Source organism: Fopius arisanus, unplaced genomic scaffold, assembly GCF_000806365.1.
Source record: "Fopius arisanus strain USDA-PBARC FA_bdor unplaced genomic scaffold, ASM80636v1 scaffold00011, whole genome shotgun sequence".
NCBI lineage: Eukaryota > Metazoa > Arthropoda > Insecta > Hymenoptera > Braconidae > Fopius > Fopius arisanus.
This window is the reverse complement of record NW_011887750.1, coordinates 977,946-1,004,176: the sequence shown is the minus strand read 5'-3', so window position 1 is coordinate 1,004,176 and position 26,231 is coordinate 977,946. Positions and strand designations below refer to the sequence as shown.

Below are 26,231 nucleotides of genomic sequence, written 5' to 3'. Positions count from 1 at the left end.
AGGGATGGAATTGAATTGATGCACTAGCGCTAGCGCAGCGGCAAAGTTACAGCCTCACAGGGTTCGGATGAGAGCTCCCTAAGTCCCTATAGAGAGAGTCACAGAGCAACAGAAACTGAGCAACTGAGAAGGAAGAAGCTCCCAAGCACTCCGAGGCTCGGGTGTTTTAGGCGGGCGACGGGCGAGTTAGTGACACCTGTTGCTGGATAGAAAACATCAGTGGCTATCGGTGGCTATCGGGAGCAAGGAGCATGGCTGGTTCCTCCGAAGTTAAAACGCTTTTGTCACGCCACAAGGCGTCTCTTCTTCGTGAATTGAATACAACGGATTTATTAAGTGTATTAGTTAAACGTTGCGTTATTACTGAAATTGACAAGGACGCCGTTGCTGGTAACGCCGATCGCTCTGCAGTTGCGGACATTGATTTATTTATCGACGTCATTGGAGCTAAGGGCTTCGATGCATTCAGAGAATTTTGTTTTGCTCTTGAAGCTGAGTGTCCCCATGTTCTCACAGATCTACTTGTTGATCAACACAGCATCACCGGTGAGTAATTATCATTTATCATTTATTCATCGGAGTGGCGGATGATTGATGTTTAAATTGTCTATGTTGGATAGAGGAAATTGAGATTTTCATTACTCCGTACTTACTATTTTTAAAGGGAGTTTTTTTTACACTCTTCAAACTATTTGATGTAGAGAAATAGAAGGAACTTGTAGTTGCGGATGTACGGCCGATTAACGTTGAGAAATTCTACAGTGTTTTATTCACACAAGTAACATAAACCCTGAACGCCGTGAATTTCACTCCGGAAGAGGAAATTTTCTTTTAACGGTATTCCATTTTCTTATTAGTTTAGCCCCTAGACATTTCGTGGAGCATTGTTTATTTTGCATCACCAGTCATTGAAAAATGACCATGGAGAAATCTTCCACATGAACCGCTAATGTGGTCTTCCACACAACAGGAATTCAAAAGTTCAAAAGTTCGTAATTATCCATCTTGTTACAGTCTCTTGCAAATAATCATGACTTTTCCTAGAATGAAATGAGAAAAATATAAATTAACAGTAATGAGAGAAATGTGAATTGCCCGAAAGGATACGGTCATCTGAGAAGTGCAGCCCCTGCCTGCTGTGGCTTACGCTCACAAATTAAGACAAACGTCTCGTCTTTATCTCTCTTTTCCTCTGTCCACACAATGTCTCTGAGTATTATATCCCCACTGATTCCCTCATTCCAACACTCCTGTTGAAGCAATGACGTGACAGAATGTCGATTGCTTCTATTCAGTTAGCACATGCTGAGTGATTGCCCCCTTGCTCCCCTCTAAACTCTTCTCCATTTTTATATTTTTCCGGTAAATAATCTTCTGTTGTATTCCTTGCATACCCAAACGTCTTTCGAAATTTCATATAGTATAGAGACAGAGATACGTTCCTGGAGGGGCAGTTTTTCGACTGAACACTCATTGTGAAGCGTGGGAAGTTAAATTCCCACTGGAGGTAGAGACTTCTCTTTTTTACTGCCGCAACTTCTTAATTACCATTCGTTAATTTGGTATTACTTTAGTCTGAAGCTTTTAACATTCCTCAAATCAATTGCTGAGATGGAGGTAAATCTTTCATTCAAATTGGAAGGACGGATAGTTTTAGTAGTCGGACTATTTGTCAGAAAATTCTTCCTCGAATTTTTCCGGATTAATAAAATGATTATTCATTAAGATCTCTGTAGTGAGTTGAGCTGTTTGTTGGAACAGGAGACGAATGAAACTTGTAATATCAGGCGTTCCCAATGCTAGACCAGTTTTCACGTATCACATTTTACGGGTTACTCGGGTTCGTCCTACCTTGTGTTTTTGTATCAGTCGACCTGGATAATCTGCGTGGTAACATGGCGCTCTATTGCGAAAAAAAAAAGTGGGAAACGAGTTTTAATAGTTTTTAATGTTGCCTTAGCAGTAGTAATAGTAGACACTTATTGTGGTTAAGTTTTTCCCACCCAATTCTTCATTTATTTGTGTTAAACTCCGGTAAAAATGGAGCCGTTCCTGGCACTACTGGCTAGTGACGGATATGGTGATCTTGGACTGCTACCGAAGATGGCTCGTCCCTCGTGTCTGCTTATACCAAATAATCCAGGGCACAAGAAGATACTTGTGATGAATACTATGAAAAATAGTAGCAAAAAAATAGCAATAACGAGAAGATAGATAATGGCTAAAGACATTTTTTCAAAGAAAACGTTCAACTATTTTCGGTTACGTTATGTCGTCACTAAAAATCAGCTATCTTCATTCACCTGACGATACAAATGATTATTGAAGCATATTCCATACATACATATATATATATATATGTATATATACCTTTGATTCTTGAACACTATAGCAGGAATTGTAAAAATTCCCGCATGTCACGACATAAAATTAAAATTAAAATTAAAATTGAAAATGAAAATGAAAATGAAAATGAAAATGAAAATGAAACTCTATCGATGAAATGTCAATTATTAGATAAAAAATGTGGGATACCGAATAATCGACGTATGTTATCGACAGGGGAGCCTCAGCAGCAGAACTGTGAAAACGAGGATGCAAAACGTGAGCAGAAGCTGAAGGCGCAGGAGGCTGAGGACGAGGAGGATATTAAAATTGTTAATCCCATGGAAAGGCCAAGTTTGAGGGAAGCCGATGAACCTCTGAGCGTTGACATCAATAACGCCAGTAGGGAGCCCGATGACTCTATCAAAGAGTGGTGAGTACACCTCATTGCGACAATACCTTGATAACCTAGACTTATTGAAGATCCAAGAAAAATCCCATAACTCATTATAAATACGATAAGATTTGAATTAACGCGTGTGACCAGGTGCGCACCAGTTCTAGTTGTTAGCGATGCACGTCCTATATAAAGATTCAAGTGCATCAGGTACCTTGAGTCAGTCATGAACCGGAAACACAGGAAGCTGGCCTGCCTTCAGGCAGCGTTCCATGTCCCAGCCTTCAGTTCGAAAACTCGTTTGAAATCACCCGATCAACCCTCATTTATAGAGATTGAGAAAAGGAAAACGATCATTCTACTTCTATTGAGCATCAATTCCTCCTTTCATTATTTTTCCCTTTGTTCATTTTCGTGTCTATCTGAAAGCTTATCTGATCATTGAGAGGTTTCGTGGATTTAGTGAATATATCAGTGAGAAACGAGAGCGCACAATTGCAGTAATGATTAGAAAACGAGGCAGAGGCGTGAGGCACGTTAAACCTCCAGGGGGGACGTGAATAGTTAATCATTTCCGGGATTCCGGATTTCTTCGTGATTTTCACAAATCATTAGACAACAGTGGTTTCTTTTCATTCTAAAGGATTTAAATGATTGTTTTAACATTGGGTTTTTATGATCGCGTGATAAAATGCCTCGCGGTTGATGCGTTATTCCACCCCTTTTCCGTTCTCACGTTGTATAATGCTACATTTTAAATCGTCGCCCTGAAATTCTCTAACTAGAGGTTCCCTTCCATGACTAAGACCTTCTCCATCGTTTTCTATACTTCCTTTGAGAAATGAGTAGGGAAATTAGCATTGAGGGAAGCCTGTGGAAAGCTAGGATCGCAAGAAACCCTTTGTCGTGAACACACATGTTCAGCGTCATTTAGGTGAGTTCGTGCAAAACCCCATCTGTTACCCATCTCTGCTATAGTAATCTTCCAATTAAACACTCTAATTAGAATAGATTTATTCGATTTGCCAGAATTGTCCCATCGAGGATACTCCGAGCCAATTTTTCATCAAATTCCCACAAATTGTAATGCCACTTGATCACTTACTTGGAAGTTTCAAATATTTTATCATTACATTAGCTCTTTACCTAAATAATTGAAAAAAAACCTCGGATATCAAGTTTTAATGATACACTCAAATGCTTCACTTTTATGGAATTGTGAAAGTTTTGTGTCGAGAAGGTATACGTCTAGTTCTCAGGAAGAAAGTTGGGATGTATCGTGAACCTCTTAACGGGTCATTAGAAAAAATAATTTTTTTCGTTATCACGGGAGAAGCTTGCTCAAGGAGTTTTACCCTTGACGTATGAAGGGCGCACATGTATTTGCACTTGATTTTAGAATATTCCGAGATAGCATGGATTGACATTAACAATTTTATTTTTTTTGTGGAATTTTTGGGTTTCACAACACTCAATGGGAAGTGTTAAAGTGGAATTTTTAGTCTACAATAAAATTGAAAATTTCTATTAGGAAATAACGAGGAAATAGGGCCATTGCTCTGTCCCTTAACGATGTATTCATTTATCAACTCCAATCTCTGGATGACACTTGACTGCTCAGTCGAGTATGTTAGGGCAACGATCATCATCTGTTATCTCAAATGACACCTAATTTCCTATTTATCTCTTTATCATATTCTCAAGAGTCCCCCAATTGTTTATCCTTGATAGTTGACCAACAAGAATATTCCACTCCATCATCAATCACTTGACTGTGAAGAGTGAACAATTTTTTAAAAATTCACACCCAGGCTTACGCTGATAAATCTGGATGTCGTGTTTTTTTCGCTGCCCTGTAAAATTTGAGAACAGGTGAGCTATCTCCATCACTACGAACTCGATGTGAAGTTGAGAGAGATGTCTAATGCGTCGACGTAGTTTCCCTCTGAGCTGCAGTGTGCGGTTTGGATGGGCGTCGCGACGCCTGTTTGCTCGTTATTTTGAGAAGCCGAGGAGTCGCATGCGAGTCACAACCGGGAGTGGGTCGATTGCTGGAGAAAACAACTCCAATCGAAATTTATCGCCTCGGTATTAATGACAATCAATGAAAAAAAAAAAATCGATAATTATTAAAAATTCCCACATACCTCAGTCTCTTAATAATAATTAAATAAATAGTTATCGCTCGTGTAAATTGAGGATGAAATTATTCCATTATACCATTCTAATGCTATTTATAAAGAAACTCAAAGGGGTCACGAATTCCATGGATTGTTGTGCGCGGAAGTGATCAAATTTCATAATTGAAATAATCGCATACAAATGATAGAGTGATTATTCTCGTGGATCATTGTTAACAATGTACACAACACCTCGGAGATATTATCATGATGGGACCGGAAATTACAATACTCTTCCAATTCCCGCACAATTCGGCTACTTTGTTCCGATAAATGGGATTTACTGTATCGGAGGTCCACCACACCGACACCGTCCACGCGGTGCTTCCTCATCCCCGACATCATCCCGCCAGACATCCTGGTGAGTCCAACACAAAACAATAGCCCTTGAAAACATTGTATCATTTATTCATTTATATTAATAATGGATAATTATCGATATGGCACAATAAATCATAATGTGTACATAGAAATTTAATGGATAACTGACAAGTTTAATAAAAACTATAATGGATCATAGATCAGTCTGTAAAATCACAATTGCCCATAATGGCCATATGGCAAGAATCATGAAGTCGTCTCGACATTGGGGACATTTTTAATGGAAGCCCTCTTAATAGACAATTTCGTCTGAATTTCCTGGAGAGTTTTTCCCTTGGTCTCAGGCACAAATATAAAGGAAAATACAGCTGATGCGCCGGCCATGGATGAAAAAAACCAGAATGTCTTAGCTTGTCCGATGAGACAAATCATAGGTGGATAAAATTTAGTGACAACGAATACAAGAGTCCAATTGACAATAATGGACATACTAATGGCGACTCCCTTGGTCTCTGGAGGGAAGAGTTCACTGATGACAGCAAAGGGCACGGATCCAAACCCAACGCTAAAGACAACATTGAAGAGGGCAAGACTGGTCAATGGCAGCCATGCAATTGATCGCACATCGAACCCATCGGTTTGAAGTTTAAAGTAGTATCCAAGTACTCCGAGACACAGAGTCATGGCAGTTCCAGAAAGAACGAGCAGTGGCTTCCTCCCGAATTTGTCAATGGTAATAGCCACAACTGCTGCCATAACAACTTCAATTAGCCCGATAACTATGGTAGCTAAAAATGGATCAATGGAACTCTGAGCTTCCTGGAAGATTTTTACAGTATAGAAGAGAACGGCGTCTATGCCACACATCTGTTGGAACCACATGAGCCCAAGGCATGTTCCAATGGCCTTTCTACCAGCACGTGTACCAATTAAATCCCTAAAACCCCCACGACTTCTCATGACCCGATCAGCCTCCTCCTGTAGCATAGTTATCTCCCATTTGGGCTCGTAGCCTCTTCCTCTGAGTACAGCCAGTGATTCTTCCGCCTCTTTGATGCGATTATTTTGGACGAGCCAGATGGGTGACTCGGGAAGAAAATAAAAAGAGAGAAAAAAAGGCAGAAGCATACCACAGCAGGCAATATTGAGGGTAACGTAGTTGGTGTAGGCACCAACGATGTATATAAAAACAACACCTGAGGAAAATAACAGCGCAAAGCATGATCCTAGGGCACCACGAATCGAGGGTTCAGCGACCTCGCCGATGTAGAGGGGTACTAGAACACATACTGCTCCAGATCCAATTCCTCCAATAAATCTAGCTGCATACAAAGTGTTTAGACTACTCAGCAATATGATCATTAGCCAAGACAAGAGGAGTGGAAGAGTTGTTAAAATTAATGCTGATTTTCTTCCGATTGCATCGGCTATCATTCCCGTTGGTAATGCACCGACAACAGCACCCAGGGGCATCAAAGAACTGACCCACGATACTTGAGTACCATCGAGACCACCGAGAAACGAAGTATTCAGCTCCAAATAAGGTGTCGTTGGTGATGTCCAACTCAATGTCATTCCACTCTGCATTGCCATCAGCCCGACTGCAAACACAAAAGCAATATAAAATCTTTTATCGATCTATATCTCTCTGAGAGGCAATCGCTATTTGGTACATATTCAGGTTACTACACAAAATCATCGTTAATCAATGGAGTATATTTTTTTTCACAGAGGAGAAGAGGCTTAATCGATTAATCCACTGGCAGTGCATTGAATCGAATACTTATCGCTTTCAGTGACCCTGAGTATCATTTTTTCTCTTCTTCTCATTCTCCTTTTCCTTGACTTTTTGACATAACTCAATTCTCATCCTCCTAATTATCGCAATCTCAACCAGTATATTTTCAGGTTGTAACTATACAACAACGATAAAATAGATAGTAGGGGTGGAAACGAGTTTAGCAATGCTTATGGCTTACCTATTAGAGTAGAGAGACATTGGAAAATTTTTTGCCCCTCCTTGAGCCGTACCGCTGGTTTCGTCAGCATTGGCTCAAGAAGCCCATTTTTTTCTTTACTCGCTTCCTTCATATCTTTTTCCACTGTTTGCATTTCCATAGCGCCTCCAATATCTCCACGCGTCGTATCCTGTCACTCACCCAATTATACACTGAACAAAAAGATGTCAAAACACTGGGAAACCGCTAAAATTCCCTCACCACTTCTTTGTCGTCTTTATGATTCTGTTATCTCGGCAGATTTATGTCTGATGAACGATCTGGCTCGTGAACGTCTGAATTGGCATTTTTCCCTTTGAAATACACCGGTAAGGAACATTTCTCGCACTTTAACAAAGCATTCACCCAGTGTAGACACTACTGATTTCGTTATTTTTCCACTAATGACCTATTGAGGATCGATCGAGGGGACAATCACCCCAGGCAATTTGTAATATGTCTCCTTGTCTTGTAATGACTTTATACGACGGCCCCCTCAACGTTGATCTTCGCACATCATCATCCAGACTGTCTGACGACAATGATGATCGTGTCCCGGGCTAACAGCCAGTACTCCTTCTCTTGACTACTACTATCGGGGGGGGACCCACTTCAATAATGCCGATTAGCCCTCCAATCGCGTTTGATAATGTATTTCGTCGTGAGACACGTGTATATACCACTTCTCATACCATTATCAAAAAATTTCCAACAATCTCTTCGCTACAGTCAATCCAACATTTTCTTCGCTACATCAAGATACCCACTATCTCCACTCGACTTTTGTAGTTTACTATTAATTCATACCAATATTTACTTCCATCCCCTCAAAATCTAAATGCACTCCAAATTTTATACTCCATTGTATTATTTTATCTGACAGTTGACGTCTTGATCCGGTCGTTTTAGAATTAAGACGAGTGACACGCGTTTTCAATTAAGAGTATGACCCTCAAGTGATAATCCCTCGTCTCATTTTTCATGAGATAATTGCGAATTAGAACACGTAATTCTCTAATTCACTATCAACTGGATTCATTCATTTTATTTGTGTCAATGTTATGGATGATTGTTAATTTTGTCACAAGAGGTGTTGACTCATAATTCAACTTATTCCTCTGACTTATCTATTTCCTTCAAAGTTCGTTTTTACGACTTCATCATATCTAAATACGACGATGGAAGAATGCACGAGATATTCGAGATATCATTGTTTGACTGCTGTACGAGCCACCATTGATTATCACTGAATCGTGTTTGCAGATTTCACTGAATTATCTGATAACATTTTTTTCTGATAAATCGTGAGGCAACTCTGCACTGAGAAAAAAATTGCGTAAATAGAATTTTTTTTTTTGAAACTAACAAATGAAATTAATGAATGATCACAAACACATACGTGATTTGCAAGTGTTAAATATTGAATTCAATGAACTTCTTTCAAGCAACTTGTTGAAATTTTGGAGTTCAATTGTAACTTTACTTCTTTGCAAGGATTTACATTTGAAATTAGTATTTGTTAGAATGCGCTTGAGAATGCGTTTAATTTAGAAATATATTTGTCAATCTATTACTTATTACTATTTTTTTACATTAAGATTCGGAAAATATTTTTTTAATTCTCAATAGTTACAAAAAATTGATATTTTTGTTTCGATTTAATATAAAAAACTGTGTCGTTAAGAGAATATTCATTTGTTTTTACTACACATTTGTAGATCAAATCGTTTCTTACTTTAAAACAAATGTTTATTGTTTTCAATTTGATTTAATCGAAAAAAATAATTTTTTTCCAGTCCGGAGGGAATTGAGCCGCATCGCTGGAGCGGTTATCCGGATAGTCAACGCAATGGTTCAATATCTCCAGATTCATCGGAAACTCCACCACCCCCGCTCGACAATTACCATCGACAGGGAAATGCCCTTCCAAACGGCATAATACCGACGTCACAACCAATTCTCGAAGTATTGGATGAACCGGTCGATGAACCCGTAAGTACAAACACGTTTAAATAATCCTCAAAAGAATATATTTTTCTGCACTCTGGCCAGAAAGTCGCAACTTCCCAGCTGCTGAGTAGCCAAAAAATCGCGAATTTCTGGTTCCTCGAGCAGAAAAATTGTACGCGCACCTAAGACATTTCTATTTTTCCTGGCCTCGGCATGTAATATACGATTAATAATAAAAACTAGGTCCCAGACGTGTGCGATTACGCACGTTCATGGAGAATAAACGCTTGAGTACTAATAATCGTATCATAATACGATTTAATTGAAGAGTTACGATATTTTTCCGCCATTTCAATTCTTAAAAAGGCGGTCCATATAATGGCGGAAAACCTCGAGTAACTTTTTGATTCTTCGGTTATCCTATTATAAAACTTCCATCTGAATGAAAATTGTTCATGGAAATATTCAACACTTCTCAACACCGAATATTTATCAATAGAACAATGATATAAAAAAAAACAATGCCGGGTATTTCTCGATTTTTTTAACGAGAATCATTTGAATGATGATATACGTCATTTGACTGCTGCTAAGGCAGATCACCTGACGCATGCTGGTAGAAAAGCTCGATCGGTACTGGTGGATTGTCGTGTTATCGATATATAATTTTGAATCTCCTCTTTGATAACGATGTGATTCAGTGTATGCGCTATAGATAATATTTCCCCTGAAATTTCCATCACGTTGGAATTCAGGATGCCGCTAATCTATCAATAGATTGACATACTTCCATTAAAAATATTAGAGTAGAAAATCAATCTCCGGGTAGCACCTGTTGTGATACAAAGGAATTGGTGACTTGTTTACGTATGGAAATTGAGTCTAAGCTTTGTGCGCTGATCTCTAAGGCTTCTAATCCATTTTAAGCTGCATATCTGTTTGCCACTCCGACAGCAATGACAACTAGCCTCTGTCGACGATGGAATGAATAAGTGTGTCATATGATTTAAAAAATTTTTTCTCAAAATGATTGGAGTGAAGGCACAACTCATGATTGTCATGAGATGCAGACTAACAATCCGGTAAAATTCAATAACCCGATAAGAGAGCAGGAACCGCCCCCTTGGAGGGCAGCAAGCACTTGCTTGATGTTAGTGTGCGCCTGATTGTGATATACCCCAGTGGCCCCATGTGGCCATAGGCCGTTACAGAGTTGTATTACCTTAGTGCTTTGATGAGCACCGTTGAAAGAGGACGCGTGCACATTTTCCAGCCGCGTGCACAACACAACATCCTCACCCACAATCAATCGCTCTTTACATCGGCTCAATCATTCTCTGAGTTATGAACATATTCAGCAAGTTCTTTCGCGGTCGAAAGAAAGGGGTTACATCCGCTAAATTACGCGCCAGTTCCACGAGACATAGAACAACATCAAGAACGTACATCGGACCACCTCATCTACCTAGGGATGATTTCTTATTCGGGGATGCTGCTAGCACCAGTACACGGCGACATCGACGCAAACATAGGGTAGGAAATCTTTCCTAAGCATGTTATTTGCTGTTTTTTATTTCGAGAAGTAGGCGAGTTGAAAAGTCTTCTTACATTCTCAAATATTAGCTAAACAAAAAATGGAATTTTATTCAAAATTTGGTTTGAATTCAATTGATAATAAGGTTCAATATTCGATCATGATTGAGTAGTGTCCGCCCAGTTTTATCACTAAGATTAAATTTTACGTCAGCGTACGCCCTGAAATGGGATAAAAAAAAGCATTTAAGCCGCACACTAGTAATAAATCCAAAGGGTTTCGTGCAAACAACATAACAATTGCGCTTTCCCATGAGCACACAATACTTTCCGGATGCCCCACCTTTCCCACGAGCGGAGGGTGCACAACCAACTGCATAACACACATTGTCCTTAGTCGTTCAACTACTCTTGACCTTGACACCAAGTCTCTTCACTTGAGGTGTGCGCACTCATCAGAAAAATCCCTTCTCCTTCCGGATCCCGGAGAGTCTCAATTGTCATTAACTCAGCTCGCAAAATTCAATCCCAGGGGCTTATTAATTACATAGATATTTGCTCTTCCGCAATAAACTGGAGGGAGAGATTACCTGTTCTTAAGTATGTGTGTAATGTTAACGACGCACGTTCGTTCTGTTGAACTGGATTAAAATTCACATTCTCAGCATATTAATCATGTCTGATAATTGGATAAATTTCATTTTTCTATCTCCCAACTCTTGGTCGATCAACAATGACGAGTTTGGGTGGACATCATATTAAAAGAGGCTGGAAAAAAATGTGACATTGACTCGAATGATGATTGATATTACACGTCCCTCTGGGACATCCCCTTCTTGGCTGCATATGCAACCACGTATGAGGAGTAAGAAGAAATGATAAAAATCATAATCATAATAACAAAAAAGTGGAGAAAAAAAAAAGGAAACCGGGAAGAGAGAATGTGAAGAGGGCACCGACCGGTAAGGACTAAACCACGCCCTCGCATTCACCTTTTGCCTGAAACTGGACCTGCGCTACCTGTTGGTTTTCTCCACAATTCCAAAACTACCTGAGTTACGCGCATTTTAAACGCCCGGATATGTTTTTAATGCTCTTCCCGCAACAGGTACTCGTGCAGCCGAGGCATCCTCCTTTTAATTAAATCTACTCGTTTTGTTCCATCCCCTTGGTTTTGAAAAGTGTAGAAATAAAAGATTGAATGAGGATTGGGTGGAATGATGTCGAGTCAAGTCCTAATGGAAAAATGTGGAGACGAGATGGAGTGGAGAAGGAGGAAGAAAAGAAAGTTAAAAAAGGTGTATCAAAGCTGTTCTAGGTGTGTCATGCCCACCTTGCGAACTCAACAACAGGTATAGTATTGAGGTATTGGTGTGTGTCCCGATCGTCCCGGTCGTCCCGGTCCCCTCAGTCCCGCTTGGGGACTTGGGACCTCGTTGGAAGGACCTCTGGCCACAGACTTGCCAACTATAGATTGGGCCGTGGTGTGTAGTATAGTATTTATATTTATGCCCAGGCAAAGAACCGGTGTGTCGGCACTGGGCACTCACCAGGGCTCAGCCTCCACACTCCCAACTCTCCTTCAATATTTCTCTCTGCCTCGCCTCTCAGCCTTTCTCGTCTCTCCCTTCAGTCGTGCGCGTTCCTCCATCGCCGATCGCCGCTTGCCCAGGACCTCCGAAGGACACCTATAAAACACATTAAATAATAAATCCTTACACAGTGTACTTCTCATCGATCCACTCAAAAATTGGATTGCAACTTATTGCCACTCATTTTCTGGCAATGGATCACAGTAGCTGGCATTAGAAGACATTAAAATACGAGAGAAGCCTCGAATTGCACAGAAAACATTCTAAAATCTCCTCCGAGGCACAGTGGAAACAAAAAAAAAAGAAAAACAAAAAAGCGGTGGATAGAAGCAGGTGGACTTGTGACTTCTCTCTTCTTCGTCGTTTCGTCTTTTTCTTCATATGGATCCAGTGAATCCTCAAGGAGGCTTTGTACAGTCCGAGCCACGTGCTCAAACGTGTGCCATCTCCAGCGGCTTGGAGTTGAAAAACCTTCATGTGGAAATTGACATCTAATAGCTCAACTGAGAGAACAAGTTCTGCACCTGATGTGCGTAAAGTTGATGCAACAGTGGTGGCGTGGGTAGAATTCCATTCACTAAGGATTATTATATTCTATCAATTAACTTGTGTATAGTTATTTTGGAGTATTATCGATGGATTACGACAGGGAGTGTCGTGAAATGTTGAGGGAGTAGATTAAAGCTTGGAAATAAAGCCAGATTGCATAAGTGAGAATGGATAGGAATGAAACAATCACTGGAGTGGGTGGTGGTAACTCTGGATCACCATTGGGACAGCAGCAGTCACCCCAGGGATCTACTCCCCCCCATAATCCTGTTGGAAACCTCGACAATCAGGTAAATGCATGAATGACAGAATGGAATTCAAGAATATAAGAATAAGAGAGTAAAAGAGAAAAATGGATTCTTAAAAATCGAGAAGAATTCCCTCGAAGAATTAGACACGACTTGTAACAGTAGATTGTCTTAAGGATCTGTAGGTTGAATGTGCGACTCGATAAGGCAAGCTGCATTCCACGCGCGCGTCCGATAAATAATCTGCGAGGAAAGTTGGTGGTACGTGCATGAGTACCAGGGCCTTCCAAGACTTTCGAGAGATTTAAACAGTCATGGGTATGGGTAAAGCGTATTCCGGTCCCACTTATAGGCCAAACAGGACGTTGTCCATTGGTGACTTTCCACCGATATTATGCGAATCCCTGGAAACGTAATCACCTGAGTTTCACCTCAATTTACCATTAACTTTTCATATTTTACTTTTTATTTCTTGTCATCGAAATAAAAATAAAAACATCATTCCCAAGCATTCCAGCATATCCGAGATCGATTCATTTTAACGGGAAAAACCTTTCGCTTTTTAACTCGATGGCGTTTCAAATTGCCATGTGACATACACAACAATTCTGTTGAATCAGCTCTGCCAGCTGGAATAGAGAATGTGAGCTAACTGCGGCTATCATCGTGACAATTGTGCATTGTATACATTCACAAGTAGATATGTGGTGAGATTTTGCAAGTCTGAGAATTGTAAAATACGCTGAAGTGCTCCATGCGTAGGTACATTACGGGTCAATAGTTTCCATCCGCATTTGTAATCCTCAAGTGATGAGACGAGCGTGCATCATTTGAGTGTCATATTTCTCTGCTTGGAGAGAACAGGTTTCTAGGCATTTTGGGCCATTGTATTTTTTTTTTCTGTACGATTGAAAGATTTTATCCCTCCTCCGGTGACCTTGAGGACGAAACCTCTTTCCTTGCAGGCCAGAACCGCCTCTACCTGTCCTAATCCTGTCTCATTCCGGCGGTTGGGCTTGTTATGAGTCACCATATGAAAATTTATTACGGTTATTTCTACACTCGCTTTGGGACTGAGCAAGCGATAGATTTTTTTAAATAAATACAATATGTGGAAGAGGAGGAAAAATTTATCCGATAGGACAAAGATTATTGGAAGAATTGATCTAGTTATTCAATTTGAACAGAACTTGCCAGTTAATTCCAATCATCGCATGCACATGTAATTGGAATCTTTTTTCTTAACAATGGAAGCAATAATAGGATCATTATCTTGATTGGTAGATCCCCCTTTTATCAAGTCTCCGTAACCGCCGGTAAAACAGAGAATAGATCATTGAGTTGAAGCAGTTGAGGCGACGTTCTCCGGCATTGTTATACACTCGACACTCCTTTCACTGAATCCACTGAATCAAGAGCAAAATACAACTTGCTGATTTATCCAGTAAAAAATCAATCATATAAACTGGTATTAGTCACTGAAATGAAAGTATGCACATTCACATTTATGAAACAACTGTTACTTATTTAGTGACTCATTAAACTGACGGATTAGCAGTCACAAGTTAATATACCTCTGACTGAAGCATGACCCTTGGAATCAACAGGGTCTCACGGCGTACCGTGAGCTTCAGCAATTTTTCCTCTTTCACCAAATATGTTTTCTCCTGCGTTTTTGTAATCCTCCGCGCTCGCCATGGGAAACCAACTCAACGACAAAGACATTCCATGGACATTACTCACTTTTATCGCCAGATGAATTTCATTTCTATTTATGATTTTTTTCCTCCTTCAGGGATCATCGACATGTAGTTTTATGATGCAACCGTACATTCACATTTTAAATCAGCAATGCTGCATTAAACCAAACACGTAATTATGGATACGGCAGGTTCTCAACTCGGCCCCAAATATTGCTCATCATAAATCATATCAATAGTTTGCAACATTTGAATTACTCATTGCGACAATTTGGCGGAATTGCTGCAATGGAATAATTTATTCTGAATATTAAAGTGAAAAATCCTGATATTACTCAGCATATCAGAAAAAAAATGTAACAGTCGAATAATTTTTCAAATTAGTTCTGATAAATTAGTTATCTCTCGATTTTTTTGACTCGTCAATTGCTAAGACTGTAATCAATATATAATGGTACAGTCAAATGTAATTGAAGTGTGTATGTGCCATTGACAGAAGAAATATGAGTCTAGCGTTCCTCAACTACATTGGCTCAACCAATTGACACAATTGTTTTCATTTACCTCATTGTCATAGAGTCAGTCTTTTGTAATACTCATCTGGCCTCAGTATTCCTCAAGAAATCCCCAGCCCACATGTTTCCGCACGTTTCTCCTCTTTTTTTAATTTGTTCTCGAGGTGGAGTAAGGGGTGTCTGGACTTTTGATGGCACCCTCGAGCCGCACCGGAAGTGAGTTATGATTTCTAAAAGCCGACCCTGTCTGCTCCTCTATCCAGATGGGCACAGCAATATTCACAACCATGAATTTCTCGGAGTTAAATTTATAATGTTTTTCTAGTGCACAAAATAAAAATACAATACGCGTTATTTATTGAGGTGAGGTTTGAAATGCATACTTCCGTCAGATAGATTTGTGTTGGGTACGAGACAGTTGTATTGCCCCGGTCTCTCCGGTCTCTCCAGTCTCTCCAGTCTCTCCTGAAGAAATGCATGGCCTCGAATGGCCTCCAGTTAGCCTGTTAGCCAGTCGGTCACGAGCCACTCTTCTGTGCGCACATAACACTCTTCTTTTTCCTACACCAAACACCCAATAATTTCAACCAAAACAACATGTGTTATTTTACCCTCATCATAAACATTCATTAATTCATTAACAAGGGGTTATTGATAATGAATATAAAGTTCATATTGATTAATCAACGCTCTCAACCCGTTTCATTCCAGTCGGTCCAATTATTAATCGTAATAATTAGTTCTCTTGTGTTTATCATCGACAGTGGAAGAAATAATCGCTAATGTAACAAGATTGTCGCTTGAAAATTCCTCAAATTCCAAAGGCTTCCGGCGAAGAGCCAATTAATTCTGTATGCAAGTAGCGACAGTGATCATCCGGTCGAGTGTTAAAGTGCTACGAGTACAAAATTCAACGTTTCCAATGTAACTTGCAAGTTTAAATCTCTCAATGATCTACTATCGACCTCCATCCATTTCGCCCGAGCTGAATAATGAACTCCTCTGTTGGAAAATCATTCACCCTCTCCAGATAATTAAAATATAAAGAACTATTGTAGTCAGTGTTGAATGGACTTCCACAAAGTGCATTAACATCTCGAGTATGCGAATTGATAACAACGAGGCACAGAAAGCTAATTCGGTAAGAGATTTGGAATATTACATCTTTCAATTGATATATCTGTGTGATACACAAGAGAAAGGATAACACCTGTGTGTACTAACGCTGCTAGTCTCCTTTCAATTTTTTGAATATTCACAAGTTCTGGTTTATTCGGATTATGAGGCTTTTTATTATGAAAACTGGAGGTTTGTGGAGCATGGGAACGGTATAATCCTGTCGATCTAAATGATCATTAGACAGAACAATTATCGCATGAAGAATCGCGATAACTTTTTGAGCTTCAGGTGAAAGCCTACGGAGAAGATACACTCGTCTAGTGGCTAGTCGAACTCATTAGTACAGACTCTAAGTCTTCAATTTAACCATTTCAATTTGATCCGAGTATCTGGAGAAAGTTCCTGTACCTAGAGACACTTGTGGATAATTAATTAGTCATAATATTCAGCATGATGGTAGAATGGGAAGCGCTGAGTAGTAAAAAATTCCCATTGAGACTTGCACAGACTTGTACTCTGGCCCTCTGAACAGTTTTAGTGTCTCCAGCTGAATTCTTCGGAAAGTCAGAGCATTAGTGGAGATAAAGAGATAATGTAAGGGTGGAGTGAGGAAAATGTTAGTTAAAGCCTGGGAGAGAATAAATCTCGGTTGCCTTGCCACGTCCTTGCCGATTGATTGCATCATCAACCGAATCGCCGTCTCTCTCAACTCGTCAGTACGGAGATGAAGAGGAAAGTAAAGTCCTCGTTGGGGATACAAATCGCCATAAAAAATGAAGTATAAAAAGAGTGTACTCGTAGAACATGGTAGTACCTTTGGATTTTTTCAAGTTTTATAAACCCCGACTTGTATAATACTTGTCCCGGAATTATACTGGCTGGAATTATGTGACGTGAATTTAGATGACCGAGTAGAAAACGTGCAAGAATATTTTTTCTTACCGTTCAAGTAAAATACCTATGGAGACACATTTTATTACCAATGAGAAAACACCAGACTACCACGTGGGTGTACTTCAGAGTCTAAGGGAATATATTTATATTTGTCACCAACAACCTATTCATTGGGTCGAAGTTTACTCCATTACAACTTGAAAAAAGAAAAAAAAGGCCCATTCGGCATTAATATATAAATACTTGGCTGAAGGCCCTCGGGCCATGGCCACTTGCAAGTTCTTAATAGAACTTGCAACGAATCTCGTTAAAAAAAAAAATATATGCCCATTGAAGACGCTGTATGACCTCTCGTCCCTAACGATCCGGAAAACCTCACCAGAAAGAGTATAATGAAATAAATAAACAAGAAAATATGTAACTTGACACGATGAACTCATGGCACACCCAGTTTGCGCCCGTCATGGATTTGCTTTTTCGTATTAGCATATAAACATCTTATCAAACAATCGCAGTACCGGAATGATTCTCCCTCTTGAATCAGAGTCACACGAGCCAACCGAAAATACATTGTGAATTTCCTCAAGTACCTCAGCAAAACCGGATTCACTAGGTTGAATATAATACTTTTCGTTACTACTTTTTTTCCTTGGCGGTTTTTAATATCACGGAGTATGGATTTACACCTAGAGCCGTTATAAAGTGACTTATTTAGTTACGCCTTGCCAGTAATTAACTGTTCGTGACTCGTCATTCCTATTAATAAGATCAGTATAGTGAAACAGGTGAAAATACGTCAAGCTTTTGCAAATACACGTTTGACTACCATAATGCTGAGTGGCAATGGACTGGGATGTGGATATATATCTATGATATTTTAGTACCTACAAAAAAACATTCCTCATAAAGAAGTACATCGTTGTTTGCCCGCAACAAAATGTTTTACTCAACACCACGGTATTATTCCTGGAAAGGATTATGGAATTTCTCTTCAGTCGTTGTATGAAGGTAGATTTCTAAAGTTATGGCTAGTAATTGAGACGAGCTCATTTGATTTAAAAGCTTAATGCATTGGGTTTTTTTTTCGGAGATCAACGAATGTCTTTATCTCTGGAAACCAGTGATATCAGTGGAATTTTTACACACCACTCTTTTATATTAATTCCATCCTCCGTCAACGGGCGAAAGTATGACGTCAACCGGTTAATATATGGATTGATCAATTAGTGGAGGCAGGCGCCTATCATAAAATATTCGGAATGCTGAATACTTCATTCCAGGACACACGGTGTTTCCCAATAATGCGGTACTGTCACGTTGTGCGTCGTTTTCATCGGCCCACGTTCCAACAAGTAGTGTGGGCACACGATATAAACAAGAAACTTGCCATAATTATCGAGTCATTAAGTCTTTTCAAGAGAATATTTAATCCAGGTATACAGACATCTCTGCGTTATCCTGTTGCAACACAATTTAAAAGGTTTTTCAGGTTTAGGCTTGCGGGGAGAACAATGTGAATGAAATATTGTTATCTTGAGAGTTTCTTATCTTGTGTGATGTACGGCATATTTGAACTGTGGATGAGAGCCTTATCTACAAAATATCTCATGCTTAGCAGTAAAGAATAAATTTGAAGGAAAGAGAAACGGAGAAAAGAAAAATTTGAAAAATAGGGAGGGCGCTTTTTGAATTTTTTTCGGTTCAGTTCGAGTAATTGATGGGTTAAATTGCAGGTTGGTGACCGAGGATGGGAGGTGCACCATGTAACAGTAACCCGAGTACCAGGTTATGGTTTCGGGATAGCAGTGTCTGGGGGTCGAGACAATCCTCACTTTACTAATGGTGATCCAGCAATAGCCATATCAGACGTACTCAAAGCCGGTCCTGCTGAGGGAAAGCTCCAGGTGAATGATAGAATTATTTCTGCCAATGGTTTATCCTTGGAGGGTGCTGATTACGGAGCAGCTGTACGAGTTCTCAGGGATTCCGGATCCACAGTTCTTTTGGTGGTGAAACGAAGAGCGATTGGAACAGCTCCAGGCTCCCCGGCGAGTACTCCACAAAGTCATCGCTTAACATTAACAAGAAATAACAAAAAGGATGACTTTGGTATCGTTCTGGGATGTCGTCTATACGTTCGTGAAGTGACGCGCGAGGCAACTGGAGCTAAACCTGGAGATATCGTTACTAGAATTGGTGGAGTAGCTGCTGATAATATGAATCTCAAGGAGGCCAGGAAGATGATGGACCAGTGTAAGGAGAGATTATCAATAGTTGTTACCAGAGACGCTCCGAACAGCAATTCATATCCATCCGGCAAGGTTGAGGGTGGTGAGTATCTGTCAGGGGCGAGCTACAGCAGTCAGAATCTTTACGTTCCACCACCGACTCGCCAGCCCATCGAGGATAAGAGCAATCTAGCACCCAGGGGACGCTCCAGAGGGCCATTAATGGATGTTTCACTGAGTCAACTCGATTTACCAGCAACGCCGACGGTAGATCCGCCAAGACCCCCTCCACCGAGAGGACTAGAAGATTACTACAGCTCCAGCTCGAGGAGACAGCTCTATGATGAGGATCCACTTGTACAGAGGTCGAAACAACCCATGCCGGATCCTCGGTTCATAACTTTCCAGAAAGAAGGTTCAGTGGGGGTGAGGTTGACGGGTGGAAATGAGACTGGAGTTTTTGTCACAGCAGTACAACCAGGCAGTCCAGCCTCTCTTCAAGGGCTTCAACCGGGTGACAAAATTCTTAAGGTCAATGATATGGATATGAAGGGGGTAACAAGGGAGGAAGCTGTACTCTTTCTCCTCAGTCTTCAGGAGCAAATTGATCTGATTGTTCAACACAGGAGGCAGGACTACGAACAAATTGTCGCTTCTGGAAGGGGGGACTCATTTCACATCAAGACACATTTTCATTATGAACAGCCTGAAAAGGGGGAGATGAGCTTTCGAAGTGGTGATGTATTTCATGCTGTTGACACACTCCATAATGGAGTTGTTGGCTCCTGGCAGGTCTTCAGAATTGGTAGAAATAATCAGGAGGTGCAGAAGGGGATTATCCCAAACAAGGCGAGGGCCGAGGAGCTCGCCACTGCTCAATTTAATGCCACTAAAAAGGAATTGAGTGCCAGTGAAAGTCGTGGAAGCTTCTTTAGGCGAAGAAGGGGTAGTCATCGACGATCAAAGTCTCTCGGGCGTGATCACTGGGACGATGTTGTCTTTTCCGACAGTGTTAGCAAATTTCCAGCTTATGAGAGGGTTGTTCTCAGACATCCTGGCTTCATACGGCCTGTTGTCCTATTTGGCCCAGTTGCTGATCTCGCTAGGGAGAAATTGCTCAAAGATTTTCCAGATAAATTTACCTCTCCTCAGATGGAAAGCCAAATGGAGGATGGGGGAAAGTCCACTAAGACATCTGGTATAATTCGGTTGAGTGCAATTAGAGAGGTAATGGATAGAGGAAAGCATGCCCTATTGGATATAACGCCAAACGCCGTTGACAGATTGAATTACGCTCAATTTTATCCAATAGTCATTTTTCTCAAGGCCGAAACCAAGCAAGTGGTCAAGGAGATGAGAGCAGGAATACCAAAGTATGTTTTTCCCTTTCATTACGATTATCATTAATTTGCAATTTAAATGAATATAAAATAGCTTGTATTATTATTTCAATTTTTTCTTGCTAATTTCACTTGGCCTTAATGACATGATACGCTGAGCCCTCATTAGAAATCAATACATTATTTCAGGTCGGCGCATAAGAGCAGCAAGAAGCTTCTCGAACAGTGTCAGAAGCTTGACAAAATATGGGGCCACGTGTTCAGCGCCGTTATCACATTGACGACACCCGAGGCATGGTATAGAAAACTCAGGGAGTTAATTGACCGTCAACAACAGGGACCCTTGTGGATGAGCCAGACAAAAGTGAGTGATTCTCGCTCCCTTTCTTCCAATCGTATTACCCAAAAAATTAAAACAATAGCTACAATAAAAAGAAAAAGGGAACAAACCTGCCTGATATAATATGATCAATCCAGTCATAATTCCTCTGAATGTTTATTAATAATTAATTCCTGCTTGTGCCTGAATTACAAACGAAGCGATCTTCGTTCTGAATGCCGAATGATAAAATCGATGTTCGGGTATCGGATCATTTTTTTTTCCTCCCAATTTTTTTTCCTCTGTATAAGAGCCGATAAGATATATTTGGTGTTGGTTGTTTTTGTAGCCCATAGAAGTGGTGTCGGATCTTTACCTTCCACCGTATCATCCTTATCGTCCAGTGAGCCCGCCGGCTCCTTCCGATACGGGTGTCTACCTCGAGCATAATAACAATATCAATGTGTTGCCACCACCCCGTCCACCATCGCCGCTCATTACTTCGTCGCCAATTCGTTCCCCAATTCCCACCCAGAATGTCATTCATGAGCAATTCTTCGGCTACATTTAGAGCTTTCAGTGGTCATCATCATCATCATCATCATCATCATTATCATTATCATCATAATTTCATTTTGTATTTTAACTAGTGCATTAAAACAAGTGCCAAGCATGAGCGCATGACAATGTGTCGATAGAGAGCAACAATAACAAATATAGGATTAAGGTTTCATCATGACAAAACATCACTGCCACAATGAGCTTTATTAACCCAGTAGCTAATAGATATTAATGAAGATTTCTTGAATGGTCCCATCAGTTGATTAACGCATTGACTGGTACAATTGTTCTGCTTATTCACTGAATGGTATTAACACCAAAACCATTAAAATTAATTGAAGTGTCACCTTTTAAAAGAGAATAGCAAAACATTCATCAAAACATAATTAACGTGTCCATATAACGTGGTGTCCTGTGTGTTGCTGCGTATTTTGCGTAGCCGGAAGAGGCCCTCTCGGATGATTTCCTCTTCCCGATGACATCACGCCTCTCCTACGCCTCCTCCCCGGAGAGTGATTTGGAATTAAGCCCAGCACCCCCGATTCCCGGTGCCCTGGGGCCACCTACGAGGCTTAAAAGTAGCTCTGATCCAAGTATCGCTACTCAGGATGATACCGCTGCACCCCCACCATATACATCAAGCTACCAGGTAATACTTGCGCTGAATCATGGTGAAAGGCCTTGCTGCCTAAATTCCTAACGAATTAATAACCAGTTCTGGAACATGTCATTTTTTTTTCCAAAAAATTACATTCCCTTTCTTTTTTATAAAGCTCACGAGTGTTCCACACCTGGGCAAATTTATTCTGCATCACAATGATTAATGCAAAATAAAAATTATTATGAATCTGCTAGGCATTTGAGCAGCACAAGCGTGCGCAAGGTGGGCCAACAGACAGCAAATACGGTTTCTCCATCTCTAACCAGATGAACGAACAACCAGGGCTGCCGCAATATCCTGTGCAATCCCAGACTCGGTCTCCCCATCAAGGTCCCCCGGATTTACCTCCGAGAGTCGACAGAAATGTCAAGCCGACGAGTCAGACCCCACGAGGCACAATTGGACGATCAGCAGCTGACAGATTGCTCAACAAAACAGATTCAGTCCTGGACATGGGAAATTACATCAATGCAACTCCTCATCGAGCGAATGCCACGTCGTCCCTCGAGAGGAGTCAACCCAAAACTGGAAGTTATGACAGCATGTCGTCTTATGATTCATATAATAACACCAATGGAAATGCAACGTATACAGGAACAGGTATTAACACATCTTCTGGGCGTCTTGGACCTAATGTGCCAGATGATCTCAAAACGGGGAGTATGCCAGCATCGCAAAGGCCTCATGACCCCTACAGGTTCACAAGATCGACAGCACAACCCATCAACAGCCAGGATTCGCAGACTAGGACTGATTACGCCAAATACAGGTTTGTCACTTTATCTATTTTTTTTAATCGACTTTTTCAAGGTGAAGTGTAATAATAATCATGTATGGTGCAACAGAGTGGTGGCCCGAAAACCGCGAGCGATGCGACGAGCTTATAGAATTTACATATCCCGTCGAGATACATTAGTGTAGCAAACAATGATTTGATCATCCATACCCCTACCCTTTGAGTGCATTCGTTCTGCTCCCACCATGTGCTAGATAGATTTTCTTTTGGCATTTCAGTCGAACGGGGGAGCACAACAAAGTGATAACCACAACACCGGGAAAGTCATCATCATCATCATCGGGTGGAGGTACTTACAAGCCTATACCACCCCCAAAACCCAAAAATTACCGACCACCACAGCAACAGATCGTTCAGGATGAGAATAACGGCGGTGGAATGTATCAACATGCGAAGAGCTATTCTATGAATGCCTCGTCGCACCTTCATAATGGGGTAAATGACAAAATAATCATATTAAAAAGAGAAAAATATGTTAATTGTAAAAAATAATATTACTATTTAGACAGAAAGTGGTGGTGGTGGTAGTGGTGTTGGCGGTGGTGGTGGTAACATGCAACGAAATAGCGGACAATACTACTACAACATACCTCCACCAAACCACCGAACAGCAGTCGAGACAAATTACCTGATGAATTCGAATCATAGCCACACTCACACCTCACCAAATCACAGTCATTCTCTCAGTCATACTCATTCGCATTCCAATCCACCAATAACCGGCCACGCTCACAGCAACAGCGTAGGTCAGCTGACACTAGGCCATACGCATAATGTAAATCGCAGTAATGTCAATCCCAACGGGCACAGCCACAGTAACAGCCACGTGGGCACAATTCATCCTTCAGGAGGTAATTCTGGTCACAATCGTGAGACAAGTGGATTAGATTTAGCTGGAAGTCGTGAGCAACGTGGAAGTGCTTTCGAATTATATCGAAAGCCACCGCTCCATCATCACAATGTCAGGTAAGTCATATTTAGCATATCATACTGATATCATCACGAAATTAACATTTTTTCTGTTTTATTAACATATATTGAAGGCTATGCTAACTAACTAAGGAGGAAATTAAAAAAATGCATTGTTGATTATAATGATTGAAATGAAGGGGCGGTGGTTGGTCTCTTAGGAACACTGGGGTGGCCCGCGGTTTGTTCGATAGCGAGGGTGGTGTCCTCGAGGGACCGGGCGGGGTCACTTTAACAATACCTCCGGGTGCACTAGCTCCAAATACAAGACAAGAGATTTACTTCGCGGTCACAACCCCGCATGCTATTGAATCACATAACAACGATCATCGTCGTACATCTATCTCACCGCCAATGCACCATGGTGAGCTTGCTAATGCACTATAAAAAACCACACATGTTAATCTCACTTCCATTTTTTAAACCTTTTCCATAAAAGCGATTCTTTGAATTTTAACACATCATCTATTACCTTTTACCCACCAGAATTTCTCGTTATTTTCAAATTTTTATCAATTATTTAATTAAATATTCATCAATATCAATGAATTTTTGTCGATAGGTGAATCTTTATTGAGTCCCGTAGTGGAGTGTGGACCACGAGGACTTGAATTCAAGGTTCCAGTTGACCTGAGGATTCCCCACAATGCAACATCCGCCCACAAGCTGGCCCTAAAAGCTACGGACGTTGATGCAACATCTAGTAGTGATTGGATGGACGTGAAATTGCCAAAGCCCACGTCAGATCATGTACTCGTTAAACTCGATCACTTCTAAATTCTCCCCCACCCTTTAGCCTATTAATCCTCAATAAGATTTAATGCTTATTCTCTATCGAAAAAACAGACTATTTTGATTAGACATAATCCACAATAATTTTTCCTCGCGATTACTCAATTGTATTCGGTAGAAAGGAGAGCAAGGCTGAAATACCAAATGAGCAGAGTATATCGAACTATTATTAGAGTTAAATGAGAAGAAAAAATAATGAAACATTAATGCAATGTGGCTTACATATTTTTTCTCTTTTTTGTTGTACGCGTTGTTGCCTCTTGAAACATTCATTCATGAAAATAAGTCAGCAGTTGATATGTAGCACGTCTCATTATTTTCTTTTTTGTTTACTCATTTTTAATAATTTGTTTATTGAGATTATTTTGATTACGCAAAGCTGTGTAGAGGAAAATGCATTTTTAAAAGCAATACTTGGTGATAATTTCGCTGCGCTATAGTCCCTAAATTTGAGACTGTAGAAGGCTTAATGAACTTATATACATAAATACTATATAACGAATAAGTTCCTTTTTTACTTATCCAAAAGAAAGCTCAATTGTTGTCTTAGCCAAGTTGACTTACAATTACCAATTGAATGTTTATTTGTATGACTCAATAAAGATATGCAAAAGTTTCTATGAATGAAGGTTTCATCTTACTGCCCCTTTTATGTAAAAAAAATTACTGCACCCTAAGAGAGGGAGAGCGCTACACGCAATGCTGGGGTGTCCATCAAGTCGCCGGGGTGAATTTTATTTTCTGCGGTATTAATGTTTTTTGCTTTTTATTTGTTTAACTGAAATTTAACCGACCGTAGAACGAGCGGAAGGGGGAAGCAACATCTGGAATTTCATTTCGAATTTTAGCTCAGAGTTATTAAAAGGGAAGTTGGAGGGATATTACTGAGAAGTCGCTGAGTCGGCTAACGACAGATACCCCAGCGTTGCGTGTGGTGCCCTCCCTCTTATGGGGCCCAGTACTACGATACCACAGGGGTCACTCAAACCCGCAGAACTGAGCCTCTACTTTAGGCGATTTAATTTTTGACGAGCTGATTTCAAAGCCTCCGACTGCTAATGATTTGTTTCAACGAATTAACAGTTATTAAAAATATCTTCACAAATTTGTCAGTGATGTTTACTTGATTTACGTCAATAATAATTTAATATCGTACTTACCGTTTTGGGCGGAGATATAAAATACGACGTAAATTTAAGGCCCGGATGGATTATCTGGAAAATATAACTTACTCCGAAATTTGGA

At 40.4% G+C, this 26,231-nt stretch overlaps 2 protein-coding genes across 9 annotated transcripts; one reads left to right on the top strand and one right to left on the bottom strand.

The window, feature by feature from the left end:
* Positions 1-235: 235 nt before the first annotated feature.
* pyd (polychaetoid) lies at positions 236-25,610 on the top strand. 7 transcript variants are annotated; one of them, XM_011298689.1, is made up of 11 exons: positions 236-546; positions 2,563-2,758; positions 9,017-9,212; positions 19,054-20,921; positions 21,078-21,252; positions 22,208-22,417; positions 22,624-23,198; positions 23,444-23,660; positions 23,731-24,191; positions 24,356-24,558; positions 24,757-25,610. In XM_011298689.1, the coding sequence occupies exons 1-11, from the start codon at positions 252-254 to the stop codon at positions 24,969-24,971; spliced, it is 4,611 nt and encodes a 1,536-aa protein (XP_011296991.1). In that variant the 5' UTR covers positions 236-251; the 3' UTR covers positions 24,972-25,610. The 7 variants fall into 7 exon arrangements, with proteins under 7 accessions (XP_011296991.1, XP_011296990.1, XP_011296992.1 ...); XM_011298688.1 differs by having other exon boundaries at positions 24,335-24,558; XM_011298690.1 differs by lacking the exon at positions 24,356-24,558 and having other exon boundaries at positions 24,757-24,842.
* On the bottom strand, positions 5,290-7,795 carry LOC105262857 (facilitated trehalose transporter Tret1). 2 transcript variants are annotated; one of them, XM_011298687.1, is made up of 3 exons: positions 7,443-7,795; positions 7,203-7,371; positions 5,290-6,824 (listed from the first exon to the last, which is right to left on the bottom strand). In XM_011298687.1, the coding sequence occupies exons 2-3, from the start codon at positions 7,339-7,341 to the stop codon at positions 5,470-5,472; spliced, it is 1,494 nt and encodes a 497-aa protein (XP_011296989.1). In that variant the 5' UTR covers positions 7,342-7,371; positions 7,443-7,795; the 3' UTR covers positions 5,290-5,469. The 2 variants fall into 2 exon arrangements, with proteins under 2 accessions (XP_011296989.1, XP_011296988.1); XM_011298686.1 differs by having other exon boundaries at positions 7,203-7,794.
* Positions 25,611-26,231: the final 621 nt, after the last annotated feature.

What these genes read in the sequence shown, in the direction of transcription:
- LOC105262857 (XM_011298687.1), bottom strand. Translation starts at nt 7,341, where the DNA reads ATGGAAATGCAAACAGTGGAAAAAGATATGAAGGAAGCGAGTAAAGAA. An exon ending in ATGTCTCTCTACTCTAATAG is followed by an intron (nt 6,825 to 7,202) that starts GTAAGCCATAAG and finishes TTGTGTTTGCAG; the next exon opens with TCGGGCTGATGGCAATGCAG.
- pyd (XM_011298688.1), top strand. Translation starts at nt 252, where the DNA reads ATGGCTGGTTCCTCCGAAGTTAAAACGCTTTTGTCACGCCACAAGGCG. An exon ending in CATATACATCAAGCTACCAG is followed by an intron (nt 22,418 to 22,623) that starts GTAATACTTGCG and finishes TGAATCTGCTAG; the next exon opens with GCATTTGAGCAGCACAAGCG. An exon ending in CTCCATCATCACAATGTCAG is followed by an intron (nt 24,192 to 24,334) that starts GTAAGTCATATT and finishes ATTGAAATGAAG; the next exon opens with GGGCGGTGGTTGGTCTCTTA.